Here is an 11,256-nt window from a genome sequence, read left to right on the forward strand (position 1 = left end):
CATTATTCAGTTTTAAGACTGGGCTTTCCATTTTGATAAATCCTAAAGCTTAGACACATTGACCTAATTTCTTAAAATGAATTGTTACAATTCTGATACAGATAGGAGGAATGGTGGCGCAAAGGTTAGAGAAGATGGACCTGTGATTGAAAGGTCGCCAGCTCGAGTCCCCAGACCGACAACATCAAAATGTGAGTGGGAAAGGTGGAACACCCACACCTGCCTCCACCCTCATTTGCCCACTCTGGGCCCTTGAGCAAGGCCCTTAACTTCCACCGTGCTCCCCCGGGTTCTCTAGATAGCAGCTCTCTGCTCCGAGGCTGTGGTAGATCGGTGGTTGCCATCTGGTGTAAAAACAAACTCAAAGTCTTTGTGCAAGTTAGTTCGCTGTGACAACCCCTGAAGACGGGGGCAGCTGAAAGAAGAAAAAAAGTGTATACATTCATATACTTTTCACTGCATATTTTTAAAATATCTCATAAGCAAGATGCATAATAACGCAGAGATGCATTATGTATGTCATAGTCACTACTTACATTTTATAATTATGACTTTGTATTGTAATCCAACCTTTTACTCTAAGAATTTTATTTGATATTTCTTAATTTTGACTTTATTATCTTGGAACTGAATGTTTTGGACTCATAATAGAGCTTTTTAAATTCTAGCTTTATTTTGAATACCATATTAAAATTATTACAATTACACATAAAAAAATGCATTCGTTTATTTTATTATTTAACGTAAATATTTTTTAATTTCCCAACATGACACGCTTAGAGCCTTTCCTTTTACTTGTGGCAGGAACGGGGCTCCATACTTGCACAGCTCTTTAGAACTCAGCGCTCATGCCCGTCCCCTGCGCGCTCTCGTAACCATGTCGCCATTTTGATTCGAAATTTATGACAGAGTTTTTCTTGCTTTGCATGCTAAACTTAACCTCGCGTTTGAATTACTTTGAGCGTGAGTACGAAACATACCCCGTGTATCAGAAAAAATACCACTCGCTTTTAATTTGCAGAAGCTATTAATGTATGGGATCTGTGTGTTTGGCAGTTTTCAAGCGACATTTTGACTAACGTTAGCCAAGTTAAGCTAGCTAACGTTAGCTCGTGCCTCTTCAAAACAAATCACTAACAGGCTAACGGATGTTAGCCAACACTGAGGAGTTAGCCAAACTGACCCAGTAGCTGGCTGCTTGGCGACAGAATCCACAAAAGTCTTAACAGAGAAGGGAGGAACAACAGTAGACTTTTAATAAAAGGTAAGTTTATATCTTAAAAATGGTTACTTATTTTGAGCTACTCGCAAATGCAAACTACTTAAACTAAAGTTGTACCTAAGTTAAGTTTGCTAACTCCGCTCAACACTCGACAACTGTCATCAGCTAATTAGCTTACTTGCTAATCAGAGGAAAGGAGGAACTAGGCAATTATTTTACAAGTGAATGACTAAATATCGTCATTTGTCTTTTTTTAATCAAGTAAATAATCTTCGGCGGTTTGTTTGCCCAAGATCTGTGTTCAGTTCTTAAAATATGTCCGGCGCTTTACAACATCCAGTTCCTAAGTTTTGGCTATCACTTGTCAACAGCTGCTGTAATAAAATGGTTTCATTTTCAACCAGTTTCTCCACTGTGATCCCAACCACACAGCACATGTTTGGATTTTCCGTATATGTCGCTGCCTTAAACAACATTAAAAAGTCTTCTGTTCAGTTTTTAGTTTGCCTGGAGTCGGCAGAGGCCAATACTCAATACAGGAACAAAACAAACACGGTTCACCTTGAAATAAATTTGTAACCCAGTAGCTCGTAATATTGTTCCAACGCGAGAGTATACATTTTTGAAATTATTGTATTATTTTCCAGCGATCCCCCAGTTGAGCTGAAGTAAACAGACACCTGAGCTACTACAGCGAGTCATTTGATTAAAGCTCAGTTTACATTTATTTTCTGGGTGACCAGCGTTTCTTTTTGTTGGACTGGACTGATTCCACATGGCTTTACAAAACTTTATGAAAAGTACAAATGCATACTTACCTGTCAATCTGATTATGAAACGGGAGCTGGGCATTTAAGTAAAAAAACAAACAAAACAACTGTATTAAAACTGGTTAGGTATCAAAATCTCAAGTCTTAGCTGACAGACTCAAAAGTAAACTGGAGTAAATGTGTCACTTACATTGCATTTTAAAATGGAAAAAAAATAACAATATACGAGTAAAAATATCCAATATTGCAATCTAGTAATCTGTAATCAAACATTAGACAGTGAGCTAATTTTCACAACCTCTGAATATCTTCCTTTCAGGATGAGTTTCATCAGAGTCACTTGTTCATAACTAGAGATGAACAGATTTTTTTTCATTCATTCAACCTTTAGACAGGTAAATCCAATTGAGCCTCGAGGACTCATTTACAAGAGAGACCTGATTTCAACAAAAAATGATAACAATGGACAACAGCGGCAACAATAAACAGTTAAAAAAAAATCTGTATGATTTTTTTAGAACAAATTGGATGGCTAAAAAAAGAAGAGTAACAAAAAACAGCTAGATCATAAGGCGAATGTAGAAAACTAAAAACAGGAACATGTCTGCATTGGTCCCTGCCAGGAGTCCAACAGATTCTTAAAGCCACTTAGAGAGGTCAAGGTCTAGAGCTTCAGGTCTTTTTGTAAGATATTCCAGGAAACAGGAGAGAAGGCCCTTTTGCCAAGTTCAGTCCTCATTGAGGGAACACTGCAGGTAATAATGTCCTGAGAGCGCACGCTGTAGCTGCACTCACACAGAGACATGTAGGAGGAGATGTATGAAGGCAGCAGACCAAGAAGTGATTTAAAGATGAACATGTACCAGTGAGAGAGTCTGCGTGAAGTTAATGATGTCCAGTTAACCAGTGAATACTGGCTGCAGTGGTGGGTACGATAATCACAGCCAGTTATGAATCTTAGTGCACCATGATAGACAGCATCCAACATCTGCAGGGTTCTTGTAGGAGCGTTCATGTAAATAATGTCACCGTAATCAATGGAGGGAAGGAAAGTCACAGATACAAGGTGTTTCCTAGCATTCAGGGTTAGACAGGATCTGTTTCTGAAAAAGAAACCCAGTTTAACGTTTAGTTTCTTTACCAAGTTTTCTACATGGAGCTTGAGAGATGCGAATCAACCAAGATACCCAAATATTTATAGGAATCAACAAACTCAATGGGGACACCATTTGAGGATGAAATCAGAGGAAGAACTGCTGGGACCAACTTCCTATTTGAAAAAACATTCCTTTGGTTTTGTTGGCATTTAGGACAAGTTTGAGGTGGAACAAATCTGTCTGGATGATGTCCAATGCAGATTTCAAAAGCTGGAAAGCCTTTTCAACTGTTTTGGCTTGACAATAAACAACTGTGTCATCAGCATAGAAATGTATGGATGCATTAGGGATGTTTTTACCAACATTACATATGCAAATTGTAAAGAGGGTGGGTCCTAAGACTGAGCCTTGTGGTATACCATTGTTGACTGTTAAATAACTGGAGGAAGTACCATTATGTTGAACACATTCAATTCAATTTAAAAATACTTTATTAATCCCAGAGGGAAATTATTTGTTGTTGTAACTCGTTGTCTTCATTTCATTAAGAGATGTTATAGACACTGATGGATGTAGACAGGAAGGATCTCTTGTAAAGGTCCATCCCACAGTGGATCCTAAGAAACTGGCTGCAGATGCCGTCTGATATTATTTGAGCTTTTGAGATGTTAATCAGCTGCTGTTGGTTGTAGAAAACTGCCTTGTTGCCATGGTTACGCATCATAACAAATGTCCAAAACTAAAAAAAGTTCAGTAAAGATCCTTCCAGCTGCACAGCATTCGATACCAGAGGAAACAATCATCTAAAAAATGTGATTTACTTCCAGAAAAAGAGGAATTAAAATTTCGAAAAGCAAAATCTCAAAATGAAAGTAACAGAGCTGCTCCAACATGCAGCCACCTTGAGCGGCGCAATTCTAGAACATAGAACACATTGCTTGTCTGAGAGCTAGTTAGAGAACCAACCAATGGTGTGATGTGAGAAACCAATTTCTGAGAGCTTATGACACAAGATGTTCTGATCCACAGTGTCAAAATTTTTAGACAGGTCTAAGAAAAGTGCAGCACAATAATCCTTAGCATCCAGTGCTTCAACAACATTATTAAGAACCTTCAGTGAAGCAGTGGTTGTGCTGTGTTGTTTCCTGAAACCAGATTGATGCGGAGGTAAGATGTTAAATGAGTCCAGGTCATTTTTGATTTGAGAGTTTCAGTTTTTCTAGAACCTTGGCTAAAATGCAGAGTTTAGAGATTGGTCGATAGTTGTTCAGGCCTTCATCAAATGATGAACAAAGGCTGTTTTCCAAGCATCTAGAATGGAGTTGCTGAAGTCCTTCGTTAAAAGTAACGGGCTGCTCACTGAGGCTGAGACCGGCTCTGTTAAAGACGAAGTCCCCCACAGCCAACTCAGTTCTGTTCTAGTCCAGTTCGGGGGACACAGGTACACTTTCCCCACACCAATGAAGACACCACGAGGGCCAGTCCAGCAGAAAACCAGCGAAATACCACCCGGCGATTCTCGTCGGAACCAGGTAAAACCACAAAGGTCCAGATGACAAGGTCATTGGGGTCCAGAGAGAAAGAGAAAAAACACTGGACCTTCGTGCGACCACTCCCCAGCTTGAGGGGTCACCTGGCCGGCAGGGTGCGCTCAGAGTGACCGGTGGGGTGGGAGCGGCCGGTCCTGGACCAAAATATATTTTTGGATGGTCTCGTCCGGCTCTCTGAGTCACTGAACTCCGAATTTGGTTGGAAGGGGGGCCAACTTTAATCAGGTTTGAAAAACGGATCAGTTTTATGAGTAAAGACTGCAGAGATGCCGGAGGGAGCTGCCGTCCATTAGCTTGCCGGAAGTGAAGGGATTAATTGGCTATTAGCAATTGGCCATGCCTGTACAGAATCAGTTACCAAGCAGGAAAAGATGCATACTGCTAAAACCTAGCTCACAATTATGTATTTATTTATTTTTTGAGCAAGGGGGCCGAGATGAGGTAGAGGCAGGGCAGACGGCTGGGGACCAGAAAGTCACAGTTTGACTCCCAGCCATTCCACTTGTCATGCTGTCTCTGAGCAAGACACTTACCCAGTTGATCCCTGGTGCCTATATATGCCCCTTTTCCACCACTATTACTCAGCCCCAACTCTGCTCAGCCCGCCACGGAAAGATCCCTATTCCACCAGTTCTTTTTAGCTGATTCGGCCCTTTTTTTGTCTCTGCTTCTCTGTTGGGACGGTTCGAGCTGAGTCGAGACAAACGTGACGTCAGAACACGGTCGGTCACTCATTGGTCAGTGGGAGGAGTCACTGGATCTCAGAAACTCTTCACCGATCCGCCATTTGCAATTTCTCGGAACGCGGCGCAGGGGCTGGATCTATTTTTAAGATTTTAAAAACAATAATGACAATACCGTGTTTAATGCTGAAGTGCAGGCGTTTTTTGTGTTCGGTGACCGACGACAAAATTCGAGTGAGCGGCGTCACTGCGGAGGATCATACGAGCTGCCGACCCATTAAAGCACGCGAGTCCGGACCCCAAGTCCCGGCCTTGTGTGCTCACAAAGGCCGGACTCCGAGCCCTGGCAGGCGGGAGGACCGGGACGGGGGTGGAAACGTTTTTTATTTTATCAGTGAAGAATAAAAATGCATAAATGGTGCCGGCTTTATCATGAAGTCCTTTTTTCATTTTGACTTTATTCAATAATTTGTTAATTAAAGTTAACTCAGCTGTAAAATCATAAAAAGACAAAATTATTGGATATCAGGAATATTTCCCTCAAACATGTTTAAAGAAGAGACACAGCCTTTAGTTCAACTTTATTCTAACCCACAGATGAACAAATCACAAAACAACAATTAAACTTTAAAGCAGAGCTAACATAAAAAAAAAATCTGTATGCAAGAAACAAAACCACATATCTAAATTGAACAATAAAAGTTGACACAATGAGTGCAAATACATCAAATGATGAAGAAAAATATAAAATTTTAAATAAATGTTTGTAGAATCTGGTTCATCAGATTTAATTCAGTTTATTTATAAAGCGCCAAGTCACAACAGAAGTCGTCTCAGGGCATTGAACAGAAACATTCATATATAAAATAATAATTTAACATTATTTATCTGAGGAGCAGACTGCTTAGAGTTTAACTCATTGTAGAACTCTCACTCTTATACCTTATATATATGGAATATATATTTAATATATATGGAATATATATTTAATATATATGGAATATCTTACAAAATGATTTGACGCTCTCGACCTTGACCTCTCTAAGTGGCTTTAAGAATCTGTTGGACTCTCGACAAGGATCGATGCAGACATGTTCCTGTTTTTAGTTTTCTACATTCACCTTAGAATTTAGCTGTTTTTTGTTACTTTTCTTGTTTTTAGCCATTCTATTCGTTAAAAAAAATCTGTATGACTATGACTTTATAACTGTTTATTGTTGTCGCTGTTGTCCATTGTTGTCATCATTCTTTGTTGAAATCAGGTCTCTTGTAAATGAGTCCTCAAGGCTCAATGGGATTTACCTGGGGCGGCTGTGGCTGAGTGGTTAGAGCAGTCGTCCTCCAATGCGAGAGTTTTGGGGTTCGAATCCACCAGCAGTCACATGCTGAAGTGTCCCTGGGCAAGACACTGAACCCCTCATAGCCTCTGATGTGTGTCCCATCAGTGTATGAATGTGATAAAGCTCTGATTAGTCTCTTTAGAATGATTTGTTCAATTATCTTTGTATAGATCTAGTAGAGTGCTGTATGAATGGGTAAATGAGGACACAGATTGTAGTGTAAAGAGTTTTGAGTATCTTGAAATAAGATAGAAAGGTGCTATATAAGTACAGTCCATTTACCTGTCTAAATAAAGGTTGAATGAAAAAAACTCATTTTTAATGGCGAACTAAAGTTCCTTAAAAGTGCATTGGCAGGATTTTGGATTCTGGACTCGCCTACAGAACCGGTCCTGAAGTGCGGTGGAAATGTGACGTGTAAAGAGCTGATCTGAGCAGGGCTGAGTAGGAGTGGTGGAAAAGGGGCAACAGCTGCCCACTGCTCCACCTGGGTGTATCTCAGGTGTGATGGGTTAAATGCAGAGAACTAATTTCACCATTGTATGGGAACATATTTTTAAATGCTGTTACATATATTATGTTTAAGTGAAGCAGGTATTGTTATATCTTTGTCAAAGTAAAAAATACCTACTCATTTCCTGACCTATCAATCAGTCACCCTCTTGCCACCAGCATACTTAAATTCCTCATTTATAACTCATTTGGTGACTTGTTTGTGTGAATTTGTAAACAAATATTGATGAACCTAAAGTAAAATGGTCAATTTTTTTAAAAGTGAGATTAAGGGTCCTTCACAGGCTCCAAAAACTTAAGAATAGTAAACATTAATTATTGTAAGGCTAACATGAGTTAAGCTAACTTCCAATGTTATTTATGTTTGTGTGTTGAATACCCCCCCCCCCCCCCCACACACACAACAATAAAATGTTGTGAGCCATCAGCTGCCCTCATTTCTGAAGATTTGCATCTGCCATAGAAACACTCATACCTGTCAACCTCTATTCCTGAAACACTGGAAACTTTATTTTTACTGTTTATATACATTCGGCATACATATGGGTGTGTTTTGTATAATATAAATCTCTTTGGCTTCATTTCACTCCTTTTTAACTTTGCTAATTACAGTCGGCTTTGGCTAACAACATCCACATGTGCCCAATATGCACCATTGTTCCTCTTTTTCCCATCATCATGTGCCGATTGTTGTTGTTTTTTTAGGCTGCCTCTATTTTAGACGTAAAGTTAAGCATTTTGCTTTTCTGCTTCGGGTCCACAAGGAGAGCTCAGCAGGTTATTATTGCTCCTGTGTACTCAGTAAATGCATGCCAGATGGACGATGCTGCTGCTGCGTGTGCAAAGAAAACGTCCTCCGGGTGGGTGGGGGTGTTGGCTGTGGACAAGGAAGCACTTTGATTTCCTTCTTCAGTTTTACTTCAACAATCAACAGTTGGCCAAAGTTGGCAGTTCTAACTATTTTATGTCTTTATTGCATAGTTTAGTGACTAATGTACAGTAATTGCATGAAGAGACCCAAACTACATAAAAGTGATTTTAATAATTTTATTCAATTATTTAAAAATTTTGAACAATTGGAGACTAGTATTTTTTAGAATCATGAATTAAAACTTCACCGATGCATATTTACACATTACCGACTTGAGGACAACAGCACATGAATTTCACTGCTTCACAGATTCATTTGAACTATGAAATCATTTGTAGATTCTTTCTGAAGGAACTGGTAACACAGAAATGTGTCTGGTTAATAATCAACTTTTCATGTTCAGGTTATGGTGAGCTTCGCTGCGTCACAACTCCTGAAGAAGCTTTAGTTTTAAGAGAAGACCCATGCTGATAAATGCCAGACCTCACCACACTCTCTGTTGTCTGCGCAAACACAAATGCCTGCCTGCCTGTGGGGGAGGTCTGATTAAAGATATCCATATTTCATCCACTGGTATGTGAGAACTCGACTGTGGTTTTTCCAGCTTATAGTTGTACAAATGATGACTGCCTTTATTTTTACATGGGCTTCGAATGATCTTTTCTGTAAACAGTCTTTTTTTTGTTGTTGTCACAATCACATTTTTCAGTCAGTTTTCTTTAATCACATAGAGCAGCACTTTGTTACTGAATAACTGACAGCTTCTTATAGTTTTACTTTAATAATCTTGTTTTGTTTTTTTAAGTGCCATGTGTTTTTATTGCCAAATTCTACAGGATCGTGAAACAACCCAGTAAAATTTGTATAAAGCTGACATTAATCCAACAGTGTGTTTCGTCAGTGGCTTGGTCAGAAAGAAAACTGTTTAATAATCACTAAGTTAAGTTAATGCCATAAACTCTAAACTTCACTCTTTCTGTAAACATTGTGTTTGAGATTCTCTAGTTTAGATGTTTGTTTAGATTCTCTTTTCATCAGTTTTTTTCTATTTCTGAGTTCTTCGTTCGTCAACGTTTCACATCTTTATTCTGCCTCCTTCCCCATGCTGATGGTTTAGGGTTGAGTCCCCCATCCCAGCAGCCATCATGTTTTGGAAGTTTGACCTGCACACCTCCTCCCACATTGACCAGCTGCTGGACAGGGAGGACGTGACATTGAGAGAGCTGATGGAAGAAGATGACGTCCTGCAGGAGTGCAAGGCCCAAAACCGTCGACTGCTCCTCTTTCTCTCTCAGGACCACTGCATGCAAGAGCTGGTCAGCCTAATTACCACAGAGCCCCCTGCTGACCTGGAGGAAAAGAGCCGCTTCAAGTAAGACCTGATGCAGATAATCCAACAATAACAGCAGCAAGAAATAGATTTTACATTTGATTATTAAGTAGAATAATAATAATAAATAGTTCAAGTTTCATTATTGCCATTCGCATCACATGTGGTACATGAGGTGGAACAAAATTGTGTCAAGGTCCCAGTTACACCCCAAAATAGCAAAAATATAAAGTGTAAAAAGAAACGGTAAAAAAGGATCTAAGATATACACCAAGATATATTTTATATATATCTATATAAAATAATATATTTTTATATTTTAGTGTTAATATTGTTTAAATACAAGAAGTAAAGCAGCAGAAACAGTGAGTCACACAGGTAAAGACAGTCAAACACGCTGGGGGAGTGGGGTGTAGATGCAGATGGAGACACGTCTGTATTGTGCACTGTTTGTGCCGACCGTTGTCAACGGGGGGGTTGTTGACGGAAACGGCTCGGCATGAGGGAGACAGATGGAGCGCTACCTCTGTAGCATTTTAGCTAGCACGTCTGTATTGTGTGCCGCTAGTTTAACGGTACGTCAGTGCCGATGCTGCTTTGGACAAATTGGCATTACATGTTAATTTCTTGTTACAAAGGTCTCAGGATGTCCGGGATGTGGCATGGGGAGCGGTTGCATTAAACTGGTTACATGTGAAAGCAAAGAATTCATAAATTTATATTGAGCAATAACCTTCGTGTGTGTGTGTGGCGGGGGGGTCTTGTTTCCATTGAAATAGTGGAGTGTTAAACCCCAAACAGAACAGAGAAATAGCTTTTTCTTGGAAACCTCTGTGAATGCCGAGTGCTGATTAACTTTGCTAAAATTTGCTAAAGAAACAAAAACTGAGTTGTTAAAAGTAAAATGAGCTTAAGAGGCTGAATTGAACAAAACGCATACTAAAATGTAAAAACAGCAGAACATATAGCTAAAATGAGCTAAATTGTTTCTAAAAACCAAAAGCAGCTATTGTCGTTATTGTAGCAAAAGAGTAGCTGAAAACAGCGTAAAAATACAAAACCTATGTATCATACTTGCAAACTAGTCGCTTTTCTGCGAAATTCTAACAAAATTTAAAACTAAAACTAAAATATGCAATTTACGTGAATCGTTTAGATCCAAAGATGTTTTTTTTTTTTGGTGGGGGTGGTGGGGTCATTCAAAGGCTAGGTGAAAAGCATCGTTTCCCTTAAAGAAACAGCGTTCCTCCTCAGTCACTTGGCTTAGCAGGTGCTCATCTCTTTGGGGGGTTTTATCGACTAGGCGGAGGAAGGAGGGGTAGACACCTCCATGTTGCACGTTAGCTTACCGCTATGATAGTGACGTCAGTTGTTGACGGGGGTGGGGGCGTGGTTTAGGATATGCGAGCGAAGCAGAGCGTGTAGCATCTTAGCTAACGCATCTGTATTGTACACGGCAAAATTTGGCTTTAATATTTGAAAAGTCCATCTGATGGTGTTCTAGAGAACACCTTGAAGGAGTGTAATGAACATATCTGTTGATATTATTCATAAATTAAACGGATTCTTTCATTTTTCTGGACTGAGTAATATCGTGCCTTGAATGATAAAATGTGACGAGAGACGTTAATTTTCTTTGACCCATCAAAATGAACGTGGTCATTTATTAACAGAATCAAAATTTAACATCAAACATTTACATTAATTTGGCAAAAGTGATTACAATAACACATAGCTTAATTAGCAAGCTTTACAATTAGGAAACCATACGGCCATGGTTTCCACTTGCAGCTTTTAAACCAACAGACATTTCTGAAAATATCTGGATGATTACTGGCAGATAGAAGAGTTTTAAAGATGGGAAAATGAAGTTTAGATGG

General features: G+C 39.4%; 1 protein-coding gene across 1 annotated transcript in view; it reads left to right on the forward strand.

Annotated features, from left to right (window-relative positions):
- Window positions 1-867: 867 nt before the first annotated feature.
- The window catches only part of LOC119428162 (serine/threonine-protein phosphatase 6 regulatory subunit 2), a gene marked incomplete in the record, with an annotated part of 50,644 nt that continues 40,255 nt past the window's right edge, over window positions 868-11,256 (forward strand). Inside the window, 3 exon segments of the mRNA XM_037695806.1 lie at window positions 868-1,264; window positions 8,450-8,619; window positions 9,164-9,418. Of these exon segments, the coding sequence (XP_037551734.1) occupies window positions 9,192-9,418 (227 nt within the window).

The sequence above is a fragment of the Nematolebias whitei genome, chromosome 22 (assembly GCF_014905685.2).
Source record: "Nematolebias whitei isolate Nwh7 chromosome 22, NemWhi1, whole genome shotgun sequence".
Classification (NCBI taxonomy): domain Eukaryota; kingdom Metazoa; phylum Chordata; class Actinopteri; order Cyprinodontiformes; family Rivulidae; genus Nematolebias; species Nematolebias whitei.